The sequence below is a fragment of the Heptranchias perlo genome, chromosome 31 (assembly GCF_035084215.1).
Source record: "Heptranchias perlo isolate sHepPer1 chromosome 31, sHepPer1.hap1, whole genome shotgun sequence".
In the NCBI taxonomy this organism is placed as follows: Eukaryota; Metazoa; Chordata; class Chondrichthyes; order Hexanchiformes; family Hexanchidae; genus Heptranchias; species Heptranchias perlo.
This window is the reverse complement of record NC_090355.1, coordinates 24,026,507-24,050,699: the sequence shown is the minus strand read 5'-3', so window position 1 is coordinate 24,050,699 and position 24,193 is coordinate 24,026,507. Positions and strand designations below refer to the sequence as shown.

Below are 24,193 nucleotides of genomic sequence, written 5' to 3'. Positions count from 1 at the left end.
AATATTTCCAGTGCCAAGATAAAGACAACAAGGGAACATTTCTGGTACATGCCTTTCATAACCATATTGGAAAAAGTGCTCTTCATAAATCCAACCAGATTATGTAATTATATAATCTTATCCAAATTTAAGTATCATCTTATAATTAACAGTTCAGATTTCCAGACCCAAGTCTGAGACACTATGGACCATCACTTGCAAACTATTATTGTGGTAAGACAACATGAAATGGGACAGTGCCAAACCTCAAGAACATTCCCAATAGGAATATGAACAACAACTTGCATTTATATAGCGCTTTTAACGTAGCAAAACATCCCAAGGTTCTTCACAGCAGTGTTAACAAACAAAATTTGACACCGAGCCACATAAGGTGATATTAGGACAGATGACCAAAAGCTTGGTCAAAGAGGTAGGTTTTAAGGAGCGTCCTAAAGGAGGAGAGAGAGGTAGAGAGGTGGAGAGGTTTAGGGAGGGAATTCCAGAGCTTGGGGCCTCGGTAGCTGAAGGCAAGGCTGCCAATAGTGGAGCAATTAAAATCGGGATGTGCAAGAAGCAATAATTGGAGGAGCGCAGAGATCTTGGAGGGTTGTAGGGCTGGAGGAGGTTATAGAGATGGGGACGGGCGATGCCATGGAGGGATTTGAAAACAAGGATGAGAATTTTAAAATCGAGGCATCCCCAGACTGGGAGCCAATGTAGGTCAGCGAGCACAGGGGTGATGGGTGAATGGGACTTGGTGCGAGTTTTGGATGAGCTCAAGTTTATGGAGGGTGGAAGATGGAGACCATTGGAATTGTCCAGTGTGGAAGCAACAAAGGCATGGATGAGGGTTTCAGCAGCAGATGAGCTGAGGCGGGGCGGAGACGGGCGATGTTATGAAGGTGGAAGTAGGCGGCCTTGGTGATGGAGCAGATATGTGGCCGGAAACTCATCTCAGGGTCAAATAGGACGCCAAGGTTGCAAATATTCTGGTTCAGCCTCAGACAGTGGCCAGGGAGAGGGATGGAGTCGTTGGCTAGGGAACGGAGTTTGCGGTGGGGACCAAAGAGAATGGCTTCGGTCTTCCCAATATTTAGTTGGAGGAAATTTTGCTCATCCAGTACTGGATGTCTGACAAGCAATGTGACAAATGGGAGAGAGTGGAGGGATTGAGGGAGGTGGTTGCGAGGTAGAGCTGGGTGCCATCAGCGTACATGTGGAATCTGACATCGGATGATGTCGCCGAGGGGTAGCATGTAAATGAAAAATAGGAGGGAGCCAAGGATAGATCCCTGGGGGACACCAGAGGTAATGAACGGGTGCGGGAAGAGAAGCCATTGCAGATGATTCTCTGGCTACGACTGGATAGATAAGAATGGAATCAGGCGAGCGCAGTCCATCCAGCTGGACGACGGAGGAGAGGCGTTGGAGGAGGACGGTGTGGTCAACCGTGTCAAAGGCTGCAGACAGTTCGAGAAGGATGAGGAGGGATAGTTTACCATCGTCACAGTATTGAAGACATGAAGAGAGATATTGCTGGTACCAGTAACTGTCCTCTCATCACAATATGATGTGGAGATGCCGGTGATGGACTGGGGTTGATAATTGTAAACAATTTCACAACACCAAGTTATAGTCCAACAAATTTATTTTAAATTCCACAAGCTTTCGGAGGCTTCCTCCTTCCTCAGGTGAATGGTGTGGAAAACCGTTTCCACACCGTTCACCTGAGGAAGGAGGAAGCCTCCGAAAGCTTGTGGAATTTAAAATAAATTTGTTGGACTCTAACTTGGTGTTGTGAAATTGTTTACAATTATCACAATATGACAGCTCAATCTGCTGATAGTTATATGTAGAGATAATGGAATACAACAACATACATTTAAATACCGACTTTAACGTAGTAAAACGTCCCAAGGCGCATTACCAGAGCCCAATTAGAAAAAAAAACATTGACACCAAGCAAAAGGAGACGTCATTAGGACAGGTGACCAAAAGCTTTTTCAAGGAGATAGGTTTTATGGAGTGTCTTAAGAGAGAGGGGTGGAGTGGTGTATGGAGGGAATTCCAGAGCTTAGGGCCTAGACAGCTGAAAACACGGCTGCCGATGGTGGGGCAAAGGAAGTCGGGGAATGTGAGAGGCCAGAATTAGAGGAGCGCAGCGTTCTCAGAGGGTTGTTGTGCTGGAGGAGGTTACAGAGATAGGGAGGGGCGAGGCCATAGAGGGATTTGAACACGAAAATGTTTTACAAGAATAAATGGTGAAGGAAACATGTCCTTTCCAGTCTCTTTTCATATCAATGTTCTGGATTATTAAAATGTTCGTATATGAAATTCAATCTTTTTCATGTTAAAGAAGTTTGCAGCTTAATTTTGCACATGACCAGTGTTATAGATGACCATGTGAGAAATGGTAACAATAAGAAAATGATTACACATCAAGTCCAAAACCACTTGAGAAAATAAAGCCATGGAGAGGGGAAAAGGGATAATAATTGCAATAATATTTACATAAACCAATTTGATGACGTTACAAACTATGTCCAGCTCACTATCTTTAATAGGTCCCATTCATATAATATTTAACTGACCATTTCATAGGTGATTTTTTTCCTGTGCATCTCTTCTAACCTTTCCCTCAACTGTAATATTGTTTGTGTGTGAAAAACTAATATAAACCAGATATTGCAGACCATTGAAATCTTTCCCCGTAGAACTCCATTTTTTTTATTTCTGTGTGCTTCGTTCCTCTTCTCTTAAGATAAGCAGCTTTTTTAGTCTTAAATTTTCAGTCATCCCATCAAGTTGGTACAAGTTTGGATCATTCTACCTTGCCCACAGTACTTTGTGGCATTCCAAGATGCTTCAGTGCTGTTGCGAAAGCAGCTAGCAGTGATCCTGCACAACATGCTATTGGGCAGGAAGGTGCTCAGGACGGCACTGGGACTGGTGCCGAGGTCCGCCAAAATCAGCTGCTAAATGGGGTTACAATGGAATAGCAGCCTCATAACATTTAACACGAATGAAATAAATTTATAATATAATTTGCTTACATGTGTATTCAAAATGTCATCTAGCTTGACTGCTGAAATCAAAAGTGAAAGTAAAATTCCAATACTTGTGCAAAAAGGCTCTGTTCCAGTTAAATTGCAGTCTCCATTGAAGCTGACCATTGGCTGGGATCTGTCACTCAGCCCGGTTTGTATCAATAAAAATTTGAATAGTCATAAAACTGGTTCAAAAATGAACCAATAGAAAGCAGGTTAGTGTTGACTAAAGATGCAAACACTTCATGAATGTCCCAATTATATACATTAGCTCTGTGTGCTTTCTGGGTATACAATTCTCACTAACAAGATTACGGCCACTCTGTCCTGTTGCCTTTTTACAAGAATTTTTTATAAATGCCCTCCGGTTTCTATTGTCTCTGCTTACGCTGAAGGTATTTGTCCCACAGAATTGCTGTGACAAGTTTGCGAGAAGCAATTAACAGCCAGATCTGGCAGCCGAGTGTGAAAATGACTTTTACCGGTTTTCAGCTGTTCAGTGGGATATCTAGAAGAAATTTTCAGAGTGTGGTGGTGCAGAACATCGGAACAGCAGCAAATGGCACAAATGTGTGTGGGACACAGGTCTAATGCCTCAGCTCCACTGGGTCTCTGAGCTCAGCTGTGCAGAGTCCAAGCAATGCCCCACAGGCATTGGGAAACTAGAGGGAGAGTTATCGCTGTTTTACGTTTGTACATTTCCCATTAGCTAGAAACGGCAGAGACGGAAGGATTAGGAGCTGGTCTCTGTGGTCTTGACCAAAGAAAGTGTATCCAAAAGTGATAAAAATGGTGGGGTGGGGAGGGGGAGAAAGAGGGTGAAATTCACAAAGGGAAAAGGCAGACAGCGGTAACAGAAAGTCTTCAGGGCTTGTGAACTAAGTTTTGCCTTCCATCTAAAAGGTGTATGAAGGTACTGGCATTAATGGGAGCAGGGAATAAATAAAACATATCAAATTAAAATAAAAGAATTATACAATATAAGTGACAGGTTCAATGACGATCGACGTTTGACATTCTTATTAATTTGCCTATTTGAACACATTTTGATAGGATCATAGCACTTTTAAGTATGGTTGGACAAATAATTAATATGTGAAATTAACGCTGGTCTACAGTACTCCTAGTAAACTGCCAAAGCCACAAATAAAATAAAAATACCAGAACAGAACATTTCTCAGAAACAGGATGTGGCTTCTAGAGATTAAAAGGCGACAGACTATTTGAAAATTTTATTTTATGATAAACATCTGGTGTTTAAATTCTGTGTGATTTGTTTGAAAGATTAATATATATCCTTAAATACTGACAGCAACTTGCGAATTATTTAAGCTCTCTTGAAACTTCTAAACCCCAATGAGTCAGCGAACATATCCAATGGATAGCTTAGCCATATAGATCAGGAAGATCCCAGGTCAGATCTCAGGTCAATGTAAGTTAGCTGAGTTCAGCCAGGATAACAATGGGGTGCTATGACTGGCCTCAGTGCCTGTGGATTTGTAAGGGAAAAATCAGCTGATGAGAGAGAAAATTCACAACAAAAAAAAACTATGAAGCAGATTCCTCCCATTGGGCAATGCACTCGTATTTACAGACAAAACTGAAAGGAATTAAGAAAATTACTTATATCTTACCTTATTTGTAATTAATCTCAAAAGGTGCTATGGTCCAGTCAGGATATTATTAGTTTCATTTATTACTGACTTATCAATTGGTATTTACAAATGTTTCTTATTCTCCTGATTTGAGTACTCTGTGCTCATTTACCCAGCCCCACCTGAGATGCAATTCCATCCTTTTCTTGTTAAGAATTTTGGAGATGTGTTTTATCACTTGAGTGACAGCGTCATAGAAAGTGGCTTTTGCAAGTCCATATTGATATAATTTAGCCATAATTTCTTTAGGAGAAACAACATTCCACACTTGAGGTGCTCCGAATAACTGAGCACAGAGTACTCTGACCAAGGGAATGAGAAATAGCTGTGAAAAATTTACAAAAATTAAAAAAATTATTTAACCACCGGAGTTTGGAATCCCTTTAAAATCAACTACAGCAAAACCATTCCAGTGGTAAATGGAACAAACTGTCAACGTTTCGATTCAACAATTGTCTTATACAAAACTCTTTAGGGTTTGACCAGTTTCCAACTCATTAGCCAATGCAGTTTTCTGATGCTTGGTTGCAAAACCTCAATTTTCTTTCGATTTTCTTTCCCAACCATCTGACAAAACAGGCTACAATCCCTGAACTTGGCGTGACGAGGAACATTGTTTAGTACGAGTCATCTGCTAACTGTTACTATTGGCAGAGCTCATGTGCATTTAGGTGGAAGGTTGATAAGCACAAGGGGAAGAAAGGAATCGAAGTATATCCTGATAGGCTTAAATGAAGTAGGGAGGGAGCAGGCTCGTGTACAGCATAAATGCCGGCATGGACCAGTTGGGCCAAATGGCCTGTTTCTGTGCTGTAGTTTCAATGTAAACACTTCGCTCGCCAAGGTGAATCTTTTGTCATTGGATTTGTTCAGAGCCAGGACGTCAAAAACTTTCATCATTCAATTTGCGCCAGGCACAGCGACCGTCGAACTTTATTATATATTACTGCTGCCAATATAACAGTCATATTTACAAGCCTACTACTGGCGTGCAGTTTTACACCATTACAAGGAATAAAATTCTCTTTCTTATCTTTCTGTAAAAAAGAAAACTAATGAAGTCTGCAAAAATTACATAACGAACAAAATAACGCACCACAGAAAAATTAAAATAAATACTGGCTGATTATATAATTTCCAACAGCTTACGTTTTTTCGGAATAATTAACAAATGTGGCCCTCAGACAATTTAACACCAATCAATGCAAGAATGTTTTTGTAGAATAAAACAAACATTCTGGAAACACAGAGCGGGTCCATTAGCTATTTGTGAAGAAAGAACAGTAACAACAACAACTTGCATCTAAATGGCGAGTTTAAACTGGAAAAACATCCTGTACTACTTCATAGAGGCATCAAGGAAACCTATGCCCCGCCAAAAGGAGGAGATTAGAAAGGATGACTCCAAAGAGGTGGATTTTAAGGAGTGTCTTAAAGAAGGGAGGGGATGTGGAGAGGCGGAGGAGCTTAGGGAAAGAATTACAGGCACTGGGACTTAGGCAGCTGAAGGCACTTCCACCGATGGTGAGGCAAAGCAGGAGGATGCACAAGAGGTCGAAGCCAGAAGAACGGAGAGTTTAGGGGATGTTGGAATTGTAGGACTGAAGAAGGTTACAGAACTAGGGAGGGGCAAGGCCATGGAGGAATTTAAACATGATGTGAAGAATTTTAAATGTGAGGATTTGAGGGCGCGGGAGAGAATGCAGGACAGGGGTGATGGGCAAGTGGGACTTGGTGCATGATAGGATATGGGCAGCAGAGGTTTGGATGAGCTGAAGTTGATAAAGACAAGTTAATCGTTTTCAGTAGACCCTTCAGCACAACTGGCAAAAGCTCTGCATGCAAAACATGAGTCAATCTTACTCTATAATGACTGGCAGATTCTTAGCATTTGCACTCCCCCTCCCCCCTTTTTATCTGAATATTACATTAGCAGTTTCAAAGTCTAAAGTAAGAATTCAAAGATTTTTCAAGAAACAGCCTTTGTAATGTGGTCAAAAAAAGTGATGCTTTAAGCTTTATGTAATATAATTTTTAATTCTGGACATATTCAAAAGGACTATATGGAACATTCACTTTACAAGTAAGTATTGCTGTAAATAAATGTTAATATATTTTGGACAAGGCACTAATGAATAAACCACATATGTAAGATGACAAAGAAATTGTGTGTTTATTTTCCCCCTTCAGAATTTTCAATTATAAAGCTTCTAGAATTTGGCTAATTGGGGTTTAAAATCTGTAAAAGTCATTTAATTGTGAAGTACAATCCACATAAAGAATTACATCAGTATTGTTTTCACATTCAACTAATCCCTCTGCTCGTCAATGGTACTCCCTCTGCAGTCTCAAACTACAGCACAGAAAGGTTATACCATGCGACATCAGTACTATGTAACCAGACATCTGTTTTATGTATCACCCTATTAGAAATTAAATCCCACCTCTAGATAATGGATAAACCTTCAACGTCTTTGCTACTGATCCAACATAATTATTCATCCTGCAGTAATTAGCTTTCAGAGCCAATGACCTATAAATTCAAGTGTTCCACTCTGCTAATACCAGAGGATTTCCTATTTCCAGCACAATCTGGTTTGCAATTGGCAAGATAAATTCTTCAGATTGTTGGGAGAGTTGAAGCAGGTTCTGTAAGGCCCTGGAACCTTAGCCAACTTTATCCCCTTCCTAGTCTAGGTGTGTTGAGGGCCATTATAGAATCCTTACTGTTGCCTCAAACTCAGCAGAGTCCAGATGTCAAACCTGAGACTTTCTGATCCGTACAGCATAGTACTACACTAGACAGCATCGAGGCTATTAGAGGAGCATGCCGTCCAATAAACTTAACCAAGAATCACTTGCCACGCAGATGTAGTGCAAATTAGATTTATTGTTACGCACACTGAACCAAATGTCACCTTATTTAGTCGAGTGAGCCTGACGTTGAATGTGGGCTGTTTTATGGAGCACTGCGAACATTTTGTACTGAGAACCGCTTGGAAAGTAGAACTTATCCACAAAACCGATTTAAAAACTATATTTTCTTTAGCATTTTTAAACAGCAACCTAAGCAATAATGTTATTTTATTAGCTACTGAAAATTCACAAACAAACTCAATCAAATTCGTGAGACATGATTTTCCTCTCACAAAACCATGCTGACTGTTCCTAATTAGTCCCTACAGGCATTTGGAGAGGCAGGGACTAATTAGGAACAGTCAGCATGGTTTTGTGAGAGGAAAATAATGTCTCATGAATTTGATTGAGTTTTTTGAAGGGGTAACCAAGAAGATAGATGAGGGCTGTGCAGTAGACGTGGTCTACATGGACTTCAGCAAAGCCTCTGACAAGGTACCGCATGGTAGGTTGTTACACAAGGTTAAATCTCATGGGATCCAAGGTGAGGTAGCCAATTGGATACAAAATTGGCTTGACGACAGAAGACAGAGGGTGGTTGTAGAGGGTTGTTTTTCAAACTGGATGCCTGAGTCCAGCGGTGTGCCTCATGGATCGGTGCTGGGTCCACTGTTATTTGTTATTTATATTAATGATTTGGATGAGAATTTAGGAGGCATGGTTAGTAAGTTTGCAGATGACACCAAGATTGGTGGCATTGTGGACAGTGAAGAAGGTTATCTAGGATTGCAACGGGATTTGATAAATTGGGCCAGTGGGCCGATGAATGGCAGATGGAGTTTAATTTAGATAAATGTGAGGTGATGCATTTTGGCAGATCGAATCGGGCCAGGACCTACTCCGTTAATGGTAGGGCGTTGGGGAGAGTTATAGAACAAAGAGATCTAGGAGTACAGATTCATAGCTCCTTGAAAGTGGAGTCACAGGTGGATAGGGTGGTGAAGAAGGCATTCAGCATGCTTGGTTTCATTGGTCAGAACATTGAATGCAGGAGTTGGGATGTCTTGTTGAAGTTGTACAGGGCATTGGTGAGGCCATACTTGGAATACTGTGTACAGTTCTGGTCACCCTATTATAGAAAGGATATTATTAAACTAGAAAGAGTGCAGAAAAGATTTACTAGGATGCTACGGGACTTGATGGTTTGACTTACAGGGAGAGGTTAGACAGACTGGGACTTTTTTCCCTGGAGAGTAGGAGGTTAAGGGGTGATCTTATAGAAGTCTATAAAATAATGAGGGGCATTGATAAGGTAGATAGTCAAAATCTTTTCCCAAAGGTAGGGGAGTCTATAACGAGGGGGCATAGATTTAAGGTGAGAGGGGAGAGATACAAAAGGGTCCAGAGGGGCAATTTTTTCACTCAAAGGGTGGTGAGTGTCTGGAACGAGCTGCCAGAGGCAGTAGTAGAGGCGGGTACAATTTTGTCTTTTAAAAAGCATTTGGACAGTTACATGGGTAAGATGGGTATAGAGGGATATGGGCCAAGTGCAGGAAATTGGGACTAGCTTAGTGGTACAAACTGGGCGACATGGACATGTTGGGCCGAAGGGCCTGTTTCCATGTTGTAACTTCTATGATTCTATGATCATCTGCATTTTTCTGATGGATTTAGCTATTTGGCTTTTATTCCCTGTCCCATACAACCATTGAAAACATACTGCAGTGGGAGTTTCTTTTTTGTCAGATGATATCAGACCACATACAAAGGTACACAAATGCTTTATGTTGTGTACTAAACTGAGTGATTAATGATCGTCTTAAAGAACAAACTTATAGGGCAGCAGTGCACATGTACATGAAATCTGACGACATCAGTTTTCTAATTGTTTTGGCTTAAGAACAGTCAGGCAGTATATCAGTGCTTGGTCTCCACTGTGATGCTGGTGAATAACATTATTTAAAAAATACATAAACTTTCAGAAATATACGACTTCTCCGCTTGCAGCTTTAACACAGTCTCTTACTACCTCTTGAATCAATATTACTCAGAACTAGAGGGGCCTGGCTATAACAAATAGTTGTTAAATCATACAATAGATAGGTTGCACTAAAGTGGCCAAGTGCTCTGAGTTCATTAGAACTCTTGCATACTGTGCAATGTTTTGTTTTGTTCTACTTAATAGGGGTATGATGAAAATGGAATTCTGTTACTAATCAAATCATTAGAAACATCTATTATCTATTATTTTCATGGTATATTTATTTAAGAGCTGTAGGTGGTCACATTAAGTTTGCTTTTCACATGCTGGAGAGGATACACAGAGCGGTCTGGGATACAAAATTTCACTCAAAGCATTATTCCTATGCAATTATGTTCTGATTGCAAATTAAGTTGGTACTGCTTCACAAATTAACCATTTAAGTGACACACATTAATGGGGTTGTACCTCGCATCTGGGTGGACTTCAGAAAATCGTCTTTTTAATTTGATAATTAAATTGGTTCAACTACGCAAGACAATTTTTGTTTCCTAGTTTTGACGTTGAAAGAATACGAGAGGTATCTTCTGGGCTACGTACTCCCAATTCCTCAGTTCTTCTGGATTCATCGAGAGCGATGAATGTCTAAAAAATCTGCGGTTTCATTTGCGGTAGTCAAATGAAACCTCACATATTAGTTATTACTGAATACTGGTCCAGGTTTAGTATTACAGAGAGTTAGCAAAGTGTTGAGCCTATTATTATTTTTGTATTTAGGAAGGTATAAGTTAGAAATTCTGCAATCAGATCAAATCTGCTATATTGACTGTTTGCTGCTGACTAATTGAAGAAACCTTATTCATAGTTTATAGCCTAAGCTGCTTAGTCAGATAGAGTGTATATTTCTCTGCTATCCTCAGACTAGGAGGACAGGAGAAGACTTGAATCTTCACGGATCTATCACAGTAACATGGATTTCTATTCAATGCCTGGGCGATTACCAAAATATTGGGTAATTAAAGTCACACTCTTGCTTGTAGGGAGAAAGGGCTCACTTACAGATGTGGTCATTGGTGCTGAGCATGAGAAAACTATCTGGGTATAGCATGAAAACATAATAGAGTTAGAATTCACTTTGGGGAACACATGCAAACTAACTGCTAAAATATGGACTAACTGCTAACTTCATTTACAGGCCTAAAATTGGGTCATTAATTCTTTTTCTCCCCAAACTGAATTCCTATTTTTATTGCGGAACCCGTTCCAGTGGAAAAAGATTGTACAATTTGATGGGATTGGTGCTATTCTGAATTCAACCTATTTACATTTGGGACGATTGTGAGCCAACAGCAGCAACAATGGAAGGCTTGCAACATGCAGTAGATTAAAAACTGTTTCTATTTGTTCTTCACCAACCCAGTTAGTGCCGAGATTCCTGGTCTGATCCAGGGCGCGTGCTGTTCTGCTTCAGAGGCGCCTCCAAAGGGGATAAAAAGAAAAAACTATGCAACATCTGAAATAAAAACTGAAAATATTGGAAATACACAGTAGGTCTGTCAACATTTGAAGGGAGAAAAGGCAAGGTAATACTTCAGATATATGTCCTCTGTCTGGGTAACATTTCGAATGAAGAAACTCCACCCAAAACATTTGAAAAATGATGAGACAGCTTAACATTTCGGGCGGACACCTCACCAGAAGTGTTACCTTGACATAGGACCTCTGACTGAAACATTACCCTGTCTTTTCACTTTTCAGATGCTGGCAAACCTGCTGCGTATTTTCAGCTTTTTATGGATTTCCACAGGAGGTTTGCAGAATCATAGAAATTATGAGTTGAGTCTTGGTTGCACAGCATGTCACTTGCTTTGTGGGATTTTGTATTTCTATTTCATGTAGTAGAAAGAACTCAAACGTCACCCTCCCACACTCAGGACAGCCAACTGCTCGCAAGACAAGGCTGACTTCAGGTTGGATTTAAAGGAGCATGTTGCTAATTTGTTTAAAATACTTCAGCATTTTACTCTGGAAAAAATATACTATCCAGAGTCAGTCATGTGTAACAGTGAAGGCCTAATCCATAGGCCTAGGTAAAGTATGTGTGTGTTTTCTTAATAAAGATATTGTTGCTGAAGGGTAAAGGATATTAATTGCTGCCTCCAAACATTAGAAATACATTTTAACTAAAACCAATAAAAGTAACAGCTGTTACTCAGCTGCAGGAATGACTTTGCATTTGAGCAGCAGGGCTGACCATTAGGCAAGACTGTCTGGATAAATAATGTCACTGTCCAAGTAACAGTTATAATAAAATCCAGCTGTTCCTTCAGCGTGTCAGGAAGGGCTGTTAACATTCTTCTTCAATCTCAAAAATGCATAATTCCAATTTTCCACCTAAGAGAGATACTTATGGATAATGCACAAGTTGGGAAAACTAATGCTGCCATCTTATCGCAGTTTTGGAATGGGAGTCGTGCTGAAAGGTTAATCGTGCTGAGGTGAGAGGAGCAGGATAATGCAGCTGGTTACTTCCCAATCTCTAAAGCGTAGATGTAAGCAAATTTATCGCCCAGCGACCATATTACATCACTTTTTGTTTTATGTTAGTTGCAGTATAACTGAACATCAACCTTCCATTTACTTCTTTGTTAAAAGGTTTGGCAGCCCCTTGGCTCTGGTTATAGTGGACTGTCCCATTAGATTGTTCTACCTGTTCTCCTCACTCGCAGTACAGGAGGGCTGGTCTATCACATTCCACGAGTGGCATTCAGGCCCATGCTCAAAGAGCTTTGCTGATTCCACCTTCCGTGATAAAATGAGCAGGCAATATGAGTGCATTTTTCCTGCTCATTCTGCAACATACTGTCTGTCTTGCATCTGCATAGTCTCATATCCTTCATACCACATTTTCTGCAAATGTTAACGACTGTACAATCCTTTTAAATGGTGAGGACTGACATCACAACATTATGATTTTTTTTTAAAAAGGGCAGTGGGGCCTTCTGGTCTGTACGGCCCAGTGCAACACCAGCCAATGCCTTCATCCATTTGTTTTTTTTTAAATATAAATTAGATCAAATTCAGTATTTCTTCTCATTACCTTTTTTAGAATTTGTTTTCTGGTTCTCCCAATTGCTGACTGGAAACATGCACCATCAGATGTGCTACTGAGCCATACAAACCAAAAAGCCCCAGGTTGATGCCCAGTCTTGTGCTCAGTTAGTTGGTCTCAACTGAGGTTGGATTGGCCTCGGTGCCTCAGGAGTAAAGAGGGGAGCGGGGGGGGGGCGGGGGGAGGAGTAAAGAGGGGAGCAGGGGAGGGGGAGAAGAAAATCAGCCAGGGGTCCCAGTCCTGACCCAGTTGGAAAGCGAGCATGTATCAGTGCGGGATGACAATAGGGTGGATCAGCCTGCAAGCACACTCACGTCAAGGCTCACACATGAGAATTGGCAACTTCAGTATGGAGCACTGCCAGTGTTTGTGAAATGAGACTCCAATTTGAGTCAGTGCCTTTGGGAGAGGAGGTAGAAATTACAGCATGAAAACTGCTGTGTAATAAATTCAATGGAGAATTCAACTGAAAACCCATCACAAAGAAAATAATTGGCTCTAAAATTGGCGTTACAGCAATGTTTACATGGATCCCTTGATTTTTTTTTAAGCTGTGTGAAGGGGGACCATGTTGAATCATTATCCATTATACTGAATGTCAGTTCAAACTTTGTTACAAACTTTGCAGATCTTGCACTCGATATTTCCTTAGGATCAACGCCAATGGCCACTCTAAGTGGATCTCACGTCTGCCACAATCCACATCGCTCCTTTACTGCCCAATATCTAGTCAAACAATTGTCAGCCTTGAGGGTTATATCATTGAAACCTTGTTGTTTGTACTGGCTTTTTAAAAAATTCATTCATGGGATGTGAGCGTTGCTGGCAAGGCCAGCATTTATTGCCCATCCCTAATTGCCCTTGAGAAGGTGGTGGTGAGCCGCCTTCTTGAACCGTGTGGTGAAGGTTCTCCCACAGTGCTGTTAGGTAGGGAGTTCCAGGATTTTGACCCAGCGACAACGAAGGAACAACGATATATTTCCAAGTTGGGATGATGTGTGACTTGGAGGGGAACGTGCAGGTGGTGTTGTTCCCATGTGCCTGCTGCCCATGTCCTTCTAGGTGATAAAGGTCGCGGATTTGGGAGATGCTGTCAATGAAGCCTTGGCGAGTTGCTGCAGTGCATCTCCTAAACTACTCTACTCTAAACTGGCATGTGCTGCCAAGTGACCATAAGAGATAGGAGCAAGAGTAAGCCATTCAGCCCCTCGAGCCTACTCTGCCATTTAATGAGATCATAGCTGATCTGATTTTTACCTCAACTCCACTTTCCTGCCCTTTCCCCATATCCTTTGACTCCCTTTCTGATCAAAAATTTGTCTCACTCAGCCTTGAATGTATTCAATGACTCCGCCTCCACAGCTTTTTGGGGTAAAGAATTCCAAAGATTCACGGCCCTCTGGGAGAAGAAATTCCTCCTCATTTCCATCTTAAACGGGTGACCCCTTACTCTGAGACTATGCCCCTTAGTTTTAGATTCCCCCATGAGGGGTAACATCCTCTCAGCATCTACCCTATCAAGTCCCCTCAGAATCTAGTATGTTTCAATAAGATCTCCTCTCATTCTTCTAAACTCCAATGAGTATAGACCCAACCTGTTCAATCTTTCCTCATCAGACAACCCTTCCATATCCAGAGTCAACCTAGTGAACCTTCTCTGAACTGCCTCCAATGCAAGTATGTCCTTCCTTAAATAAGGACACCAGAACTGTATGCAGTACTGCAGGTATGGTCTCACCAGCACCCTATATGGTTGGAGCATGACTTCCCTGCTTTTATACTCCATCCCCCTAGAAATAAAGGCCAATATTCCGTTTGTCTGCCGGATGGCCGAGTGGGTGCATTCGCGGTGGGGGGGGCTCCTAAAATTGGGGGTTCCCGAGGCAGGTCCGGAGCCCGGCTCCAACCCACCCACTTCCGGGTTCCCCAATGACGCGCTTAGATGTGCGTTCAGCCCCCACATGCGGGACTCCCACCAGCAATTAAAACCAGCAGGATCCCACTTAAAGCAATTAATTACATAGTTCAGGTCGTTTGCAGACCTGGTTGGGAGGATATTTTAGGAGGGGTGGGATTTTCATCTCAACAGAGCGTGTTTCCCGTACTGGGGGAAACACTCCAAGTTGAAACAGACGTGTTGCGGCCACCAGCCAGTGGGAGCTGCAAAGGTCCATTTGACAGGTTGTGGGGGGGGGGGGGTGGGGAGGGAGACCCTCACTCATTGCAGGAGGCCACTCTGTCACTTTGGACAAAGTTTGGCCTCCACCACCCTCCCCAACACTAAATTTCACCAACTTGGAACCTCAACCCCGGTGTGCAGACACATTTACCTACCTTGCAGACCCCCTCAAACGTACATCTTCTGGATGGGGGCCGCCATAGCTGCAGTCATGACCTCCTCGGAGGACGAACAGCATCACCAGCCTCTCCGGCCATGCCGTCCACCTCTGACACGTGGAGCTCCACAATACAATGCTGTGACACATCCACCTGCACAGCAGGAGGGAGGGCAACCGCAGAGACAGATGCGTCGCAGAAGGCCCTACCCTCGCCACAGGGTCTACAGACCGAGGCTCGGCTTCCTGGACCTCTCTGAGCAGCAGTGCATACGGAGGCTCAGAGTCACTCGACATGTCGACGTGGACATCTGCAGCCTCCTTCATGCCGAGCTGCTCCCGGCTGGCCCGAGCACCATCTTCTTACCTGTCGCTGTCAAAGTCACCACTGCCCTCAACAACTTCTCCTCCGGATCCTTCCAGGGTGCCACTGGGGACATTGCCGGCATCTCTCAGTCGTCTGCACAATAAAGCCCTGCAAATACACCTACGCCCACTCTGCAGTGACCCAATGGGTGGCATCAGGTGTGGGTCTTCATGGTGATCCTCAGGAAAGGGCATTATTGCACAAACCAGTCAAGATTTGCAAAGACGTAGCAGTAGTGGCGATAACAAAATTTAATGTGGTTGGCAAAAGAAACAAATCTAAATGAAAAACATGACATTCCGTCATATACCCTTGTGCATCCCCTTCGTGCTCAAAACCTTAGCCTTACGTTTACGGGAACCCCTACGTGGTGCAACCCCTGTGGCTTCAGCAGAGGTAGTGGTCGGTTGCTCTTGTCCATGCCCTGACTGATGAGATGCTTTGCGCAGATGTGAGGGCCCTTCCAAAGACTGCTCCACCTGCACCTGTGCAGGGGCAGACTCGGCCACCTGGAGAGGAGGCAGCATTGTGGGTATTGGTTGAGAGGGGGGCAATGGGTGAGACATGGGAGCGCTTTGAGTGGTGTCCCCACTTCCATTTCCCCTTTTGCCATCATCCCTCTCCTGGGCCAGGCCCACATTACTCCTTCCACCCTGCTGGACGACAGTTTGGAGGACTTGTTTGAAGCCCCGGAAGGCCAGCTGTAACGTATATGTCAGCTTGTTTAAGGCAGCAGAATGTTGCTCACCCTGAATCTGAACGGCCGTGGTCAGGGCCTGAATGGACTCATTGTTGAGACGTGCTTGAAGCTCGATGGAGGCTAGCCTTCCCTCCATCGCAGACATTCCCGCACCTACCTGCGACACGATCTCAGAGATGCCTTCACGTCCCTGTGACACTATCTCGGAGATATCCTCCTTTACCTGTGCCACCATTCCACTCATGCAGGAGTTGGACTCCTCCATCTTCTGCGCGATTGTGGAGAGTGCGCGTGGCAACTGTTCCAGTACGTCGGCAATGTGCTGCTGGCCCTCGATGACTCTCCTTTTCATGGCTGGCCCCCAGGGTTCAGCATCTGGGTCCAGCTGAGCAGAGCCTGGAGAAGAGTGCTCCCAGTGACGCGGACTCTCCACAGCTGCCCCTGCCACCAGGGTCTGCTCGTGCTCACGTGCGGGGTGACTCACCATGTGCAACCCCAATTAACTGAGGACAGGGACCCACCGAGGTGTGCGTATCTGCACTGGTGGATGGCTGGCTCAGATGTGACGATGCCCCCTCAGAGGCTGGCAGGTCCTCTGAGGAATCGCCCTCCGCAGTCACGGCGCTCGCAGATGGCCCTGCAAGAGAACAGAAAGCAATATTAAGCCATGTGACAGATGTTGAGGTGCTGCAGATGCCAAGTGATGTTAAGATCATTCGCTATCGTGAGTGCTAAGTGTTAGATTTCTGTCACCAGCCGCTTGTGCGCTCCCAGTCTCGGCATCCGCCACGGACAGGCACTCCAGCGTGCGGCTTATTTCTAGTGCCTGCTGCTCGGCATCCGTTAGGACCACCTGGTGTGGCGGGCCCCCTCCAGTCCGTGCCCTCTCCCGGGCATTCTGGCATCTCTTCTCCTATCGAGGCAAAACACAGAGAGGCGTGATTGAGTGATGGTTGCATAGTGACCCGCTGCATGCATTGGTGTGGGTGGGGGTGACCGTGAGGGAGATGCATGAGAGGGTGTGTGTGAGACACAGCCATGAGATTGTATGAGGATTGGGTTGCGTGGTAGTGTTCAAATGGGAACTGGGGCGGTGAGTACTTGCAGGCAAGGTGAGGATGATGGTTGAGTGGATGTGAGGAGTGATGCGAGAGCGTTGTGGTGGCAGTGCAGAAGGAGTTGTGTGGTGGTGGAGGTGATGTGTAAGAAGGAGTGTGGGAGAATGCGTAAGTATACTCACTTTGGCTGACCTGGTTAGGTCATTAAAGCGCTTCCTGCACTGGACCCAGGTTCGGGCGACATTGCTGCTGCTGGTGACCTCCTCTGCCACCTCGAGCTAGGCCTTCTTGGTGGCAGAGGCAGGCCACTTCCTCCCGTCCGATGGGAAAAATGTTTCCCTTCTCCTCCTGACCCCATCGAGCAGCACCTGGAGTGAGGAGTCAGAGAACCTTGGAGCAGCCTTGCCTCTGGCCTGCTCCATGCTGCCAATATGGCTCTTTGCTGCAGGAGGAGCATTGAAGGACTGCCCCTTTAATTAGGGCTCCTCCTGCTGACGGCCTGTGATGCGGGTGCGCAGAGCGCCCGCTGCGCAGGTCTGCAATGGGAAACCCGGAAGCACGCGCAAGTACCTTCAATTAGGCTGCGATCGCGTGCGGAGCACACCGATTTCACTGGGCCCGTTACCCACGCACCCAGTCGACTCCCCGCTGGCAACCCACCTCCCTCCTAATATCAGGCCCTTTGTGTCCTCATCGCAACTTGCTTTTCCACCTATCTTTGCATCATCAGCAAATCTGACCACAAAACACTCCATTCCTTCATCCAAGTCATTGATATATATTGTAAATAGTTGAGGCCCCAGCACTGAGCCCTGCGGCACCTCACCAGTTACAGGTTGCCATTTTGAAAATGACCCTTTTATCCTGACTCTTAGTTTTCTGTTAGTTAGTCAATCCTCTATCCATGACAGTATATTACCCCCAACACCATGAGCTCTTATCTTGTGCAGTCATCTTTTATGTGGCATCTTATCGAATGCCTTTTGGAAATCCAAATATTCTGCATCCATTGTTTCCCCTTTATCCACCCTGCCCGCTACTTCCTCAAAGAACTCTAAATAAATTTGTCAGACACGATTTCCCCTTCATAAAACCATGTTGACTCTCCTTGATTGTATTATGAGTCTCCAAATGCTCTCCTACTACTTCCTTAATAATGGATACTAGCATTTTCCCAATGACAGATGTTAGGCTAACTGGTCTATAGTTACCTGCTTTCTGTCTCACTCCCTTCTTGAATAGGGGTGTAACGTTTGCAGTTTTCCAATCCGCTGGGACCTTTCCAGAATCTAGTGAATTCTGGAAGATTACAACCAGTGCATCCACTATCTCTGTAGCCACTTCCTTTAAGACCCTCGGATGCAAGCCATCAGGTCCAGGGGACTTGTCAGCCTTTAGACCCATTAGTTTACCTAGTACTTTTTCTCGAGTGATAGTGATTGTTTTTAGTTCCTCCCTCCCTTTTGCCCCTTGATTTTCTACTATTGTTGGTATGTTATTTGTTTATTCTACTATGAAAACAGATACAAAATATCTGTTCAATTCCTTTGCCATTTCCTTGTTTTCCATTATTATTTCCCCAGTCTCATCCTCTAAGGGACCAATGTTTACTTCAGCTACCCTCTTCCTTTTTATATACTGGTAGAAGCTTTCACTGTCAGTTTTTATATTTCTGCTAGTTTACTCTCATAATTTATTTTCTCCCTCTATATTATTCTTTTAGTCATCCTTTGCTGGTTTTTAAAGTTTTCCCAATCTTCAGGCTTACCAGTAATCTTTGCCATGTTGTGTGCTTTTTCTTTTAACCGGACACCATCCTTGACTTCCTTAGCTAGCCATAGTTAGTTCACCCTTTTTGTGGAGTGTTTCCTCCTCACAGGGATATATTTTTGTTGCGAGTCATAAAATATCTTTTTAAATGTTTGCCACTGCTTATCCACCATCATACTATAATCTGTTTACCCAGTCCACTTTAGCCAATTCTGCTCTCATTCCTTTATAATTGCCCTTATTTAAGTTTAATACAGTAGTTTCTGACCCAAGATCCTCGCTCTCAAACTGGATGTGAAATTCTATCGTGTTATGATCATTGCTTCCCAAGGGATTCTTTACTTTGAGATCATTAATTAATCCTGTTTCGTTACCCATTACCAGATCTAAAATGGCCTGTTCCCTGGTTGGTTCCCAGACGTATTGGTCTAAGAAACAGTCCCTATTACACTATGAATTCCTCCTCAGGGCTATTTTTGCCAATTTGATTTGACCAATCTATGTGAAAGTTAAAATCGCCCATGATTATTGTATTACCTTTTTTACAAGCCCCCCTTATTTCCTGATTTATATTTTGCCCTATAGTGTCGCTAGTGATAGGGGGCCTATATACTACTCCCACCAGTGATTTCTTTCCCTTGCTATTTCTTACCTCCACCCAAATTGATTTGACATCTTGATCTTCTGAGCCAAGATCATTTCTCACTATTATATCAATTTCATCCTTTATTAACAGAGCTACCCCACCACCTTTACCTTTTTTCTTATCCTTCCAAAATGTTAAATAACCCTGAATATTTAGCTCCCAACCTTGGTCACCTTGCAACCACGTCTCTGTAATGGCCACGAGATCATATCCATTTGTTTCTATTTGTGTCATCTATCTTATTACGAATGCTGCGTGCATTCAGATAAAGAACCTTTAATTTTGTCTTTTTACCATTCTTTCCTACCCCGGCCCCATTTGCTCGTGCACTCTTATGTTTGTACGCCCTGTCCCTTCCTGACACATTCTGTTTATCGTTACTCCCCTTATTTTCCTGTACTACTTCCTTGTCTTTTCTCTTTATCAATCTAAACTTCGCCCCACCCGAGCCCCCACCCCTCTATTTAGTTTAAAGTCTTCTCTACTGCCCTAGTTATTCGGTTAAGTGCGTTCTCCTGTCTTTCCAGAAGGTGGACTGAAAAGCACTCTAAGTGAGACCGGGCACAACTAGAACAACAAAGTGACTTATAAGAACATAACAGGAGCAGGAGTAGGCCATACAGCCCCCCGAGCCTGCTACGCCATTCAATATGATCATGGCTGATCTTTGGCCTCGACTCCACTTTCGCCCCTGATCCCCATACCCCTTGATTCCCTTAGAGTCCAAAAATCTATCTATCTCAGCCTTGAATATACTCAATGACTCAGCATCCACAACCCTCTGGGGTAGAGAATTCCAAAGATTGACAACCCTCTGAGTGAAGAAAATTTTACATAGATTACATGAATGACTGGAATACAGTTCTCATAGTGAGATTCTCAATTTATTATCACTCCTTGAACAGGTAAAATAATAAAATGTACCTCTGCCACTGTTTTAGGTGAAAATTCACTTTGAAGCTAGCTGTTCATAAGCTAACTGTTACTGAGTCCCAGTGAGAAGTCAACTCTTTTGAGGAAGGACAGGAGTGGTGAATATTGTTGAGAAAATAATTCTGAATAATATGTTAACCTAATGCAAATTAAAAGTCCAGAGAGAAGAAAAAAACCAAGAATTTAAAAATTAGAATCCAGGGGATAGATTTTTGTTCTGAATGAAATGATAATCAGGCGGGTTATACAACAGGCAAGTGAAAACAAAAATCTACCCCAGAACTCCAATTAGCCAAATAAATAATATTAGCATTTTAAAACTGTGCTTATATTGTCACTATCTGACTCCAAGATTCTGGTTTACTTAAACAAAAAGAACTTAACAAAAACTGAATACAAACCACAATTGAAGGACATTTGTAAATCCGAAATTATCCTCAACATGTTGTTCATCTGATTCGACCTCTGCTCGTTCTCTATGATGCTGTCTGAAGCCGGATAGGCAGAGTCAATATAGATCAAGTCCAACAGGTAAATTCCTGAAATTGAAACATAATTTTGCAGGTTAGACTATGAATCCAAAACTTCGATAAAAAAAGTATGATATTAGAAAAGAACCCTTTGAATTTCAGAGCATCTTTCTTATGACCCCTATAAAAAATTATGTTCTCCAAACTGCCAGAGCTACACATTATTAAATATGACGACAGAAACGTAGTGAAAATTTCTCATGTTATATCATTTTCAAAAACGGACCAGAAGTGATCTGTAATCATTCTTCTTTTTCATCTTGGTAGAAATTTCGGCCGAACAGTTAACTTGCTTTTAGTATTATTTTGTAGTAGATCGTTTGGATGTCACTGTCAATTCACGCAAGATGACTAACACAAGCAACACTTCTGAATAGAGCAACAAATGAAGAAATATTCTGTTATTTTGCTACTCTGACAATACTAGAGACATGGGGCTGACTTTTCCTCGCTGACGCTGTACAGGAGCAGCGCACCTGCATCTATCCAGGCTCAGTGCCAGTTAAAGGGGGCGGAGGTTGTAATCCAGCTGTCGGCCTCTGAAGTTCGAAGCTGTATTCTTCGCCATCAGCTTCGGGGCCTAATGACTGTTGTGCTCCAGCAACCAGAAGCCCTGATAGATCTGCTACTCAGTGGATTAAAAAACTCATCTTGGGGCTTCTCTTCAAGCTTGCTGCTGGCCCCTCAGATCCTCCTGTCTGAGGTGGATTCCCAGTGCAAGCCTAATGCCAGCATTTTGGGGCGCCCCTGTATTTGGATGCCCCACAATGCATATCCAGGAGGGAGGCCGGCAATGCCCCCTCCCGCTTTATTTGCATGCCATTGTTCGGCCTGCACCTATTGCAGGCACAGGCCCAGCTCCACCACCCCAGAAAAGGCCAAGAAATCCCGAGGAAGTATCATGGGTCTCCTACTTTTTCCTGACCTTTACTTGCCTGCGTGGAAGGGTCAGGATAATTGGCCCCTATATTATTATTGTTGATATCAGTGACAGTTAACGGAATGGTTCTTTTCCTGCTAAAAAAAATAATCCTTAAAACATTGAACATGAGGCACCAGGCATTTGATACTGGCCTTTCACCTCCAGGACATGGGTTCAAATCCAGCCCAGACTGATGGACTGAAAGTCTCCTTTGTTTGCTGGCTGTAGGGTTCCTATGTGAAATGAGTTTGGTCGGTCTGAACCGAGTTCCTACTGGGCATGAGTCGACAGTACAGAACTACATTTACTTTGTCACCAATTGGCAATATCTCTCAGACATGCTTCAGAACGATTGGTGTGAAAAACGGAACAGATACCACACTGGTACAAGTAGGGGTGCTCTTCTGAGATTGGAGTTGAGGTCTCCTATTGGTGCAAAGTAAAGGGAGCTTTCGTCTACATCTGGGTGTGCTACATCTGATTAGACTGCTTGATGTTAACAGTGGAGGAATGTATTCCATTCCCCAGCACCTTACAAACACAAAAAAGCTGTGCAATTTAATAATTTATTTACATGGGTAAGATGGGTATAGAGGGATATGGGCCAAGTGCAGGCAATTGGGACTAGCTTAGTGGTATAAACTGGGTGACATGGACATGTTGGGCCAAAGGGCCTGTTTCCATGTTGTAAACTTCTATGATTCTATAATTAGTGGACAAATTGGGGATACAAATCAGGGAACTGTGGGGAATGAAGAGATTTGGTCCACCAAAAGGGCTGAGTCATGAAGAAGTCATGAATGGGCTACAAAGATCTTCCTCAGCTGTGGAATACAAGATTTGTGATAATCTAGAAATATTTAAATTATATTTATTTTAAATCACAATACAAATGTGGAGTCTGCTTCAGCACTCTTAATTCATACCTTCCCCCCGCATTCCAGAAATAATCTGTCAATTTCATGAAAATCCTGTAAATGAGGTTAGGTTTTACCTTTGCAGGATCCACCCAGCCCCAAACACTACTGTTTGCTGTTAAGACTAAATGAGCTAATTAGTACATCGATCTATGACTGTATATAAAAAAAAGCAATGAATAGCTGTTTTCAAATCTCTTTTCTGCTGTTGGCTGCTGGACAAATGAACAGCTACAAAGCCCATACCAAAAGGGTATCCCACTGCTTTTCTCTCTTGCAATGCACTCTCATAAACAGCACTGTGACTTTCTTGTGGTTGGTAGCTGTGTGGTAGAAAATTTTCCACAGAATTGCAAGGCATAGCAAAAGCTAAATGTTGTTGTTTTGTCAATTATGTGGAAACCAACACGGCTCATTTACAGAGAATATGCAAAGCACAGTAAAGCCATCTTACTCAGAATGCATGAAAAAATTGGCATAAAAAATGCATTACAAATAAAAGCAAATGCTGGAAATACACAGTAGACCAGTCAGAATCTGAAAGAGAAAAGATAGGTTTTTGGATGAGAGCCCTAGTCCAAGTCCTGATGAAGGGTCTCACCATTGGCCTGTCCTTCTCTTTCAGTTGTTGACTAGCCTGCTGTGTATTTGCAACATTGTCGGTCTTGTTTTAGTTCCATAATGTTGCAGTCTGGACTTCTCGACAACACAGAGAAACATGGTTCAGAACACTGAGCAGAGAATTTGTTAACCAATTTAACTCCACTTCACCTGACACTTTGGATGTCACCTAATCTCCTTTTACAGGTGCCATGTTCTACAGCAAAGTGCAAGAACATGGGATTGGAATTTTCAACAGGAATTCATGCAAAAACTAAAATAAGCAGTGCAGAGAGATTTACAATGGCCACGCTGAAGAAGCAGAGAGCATCCTCAAAAGCTGATGGGAGTTTCCCAAATATTGCATAAATAGAACTTCTTCAATTTATGAGAGCTCAGCGCTGAATTCAGCTTTTTAACATACATATTCAACGTGATTTATCTTGCAGCAGCTGATCTTGTGAAAACAACTGCACACATGCTGCACTGTGCCTAACCGTCTAAAACTTGTTTCCTATAAACTAATGCAACTTAAAACTCTTAATTCTTTCCATTGACATCATGCACAGCTACTTCACCTCAGAACATCGTCTCTTGCGATATCTGATCTCATTTGTGGAGTCTGTGGATCACAAACTGCAAGTGTGGCAAACTCTTTTATGAGTAACCTAAGCCATCTGCACCTCATTCCTATGGGTATAAATCATTGACAACTCCTAACAGATGAAGTACTTCACAAAACACTTGCACTAAATGCCTGAAGCATGCATATCTCACAAGT

At 43.0% G+C, this 24,193-nt stretch overlaps 1 protein-coding gene across 3 annotated transcripts in view; it reads right to left on the bottom strand.

Moving 5' to 3' along the window:
• ralgps1 (Ral GEF with PH domain and SH3 binding motif 1) overlaps positions 1–24,193 on the bottom strand; it is a 540,533-nt gene that overhangs the window by 141,417 nt on the left and 374,923 nt on the right. For all 3 annotated transcript variants that reach the window (XM_067969743.1, XM_067969745.1, XM_067969744.1), the window contains one exon: positions 20,845–20,982. In XM_067969743.1, coding sequence (XP_067825844.1) covers positions 20,845–20,982 — 138 coding nt within the window. The remainder of the gene's footprint in view (positions 1–20,844; positions 20,983–24,193) is intronic.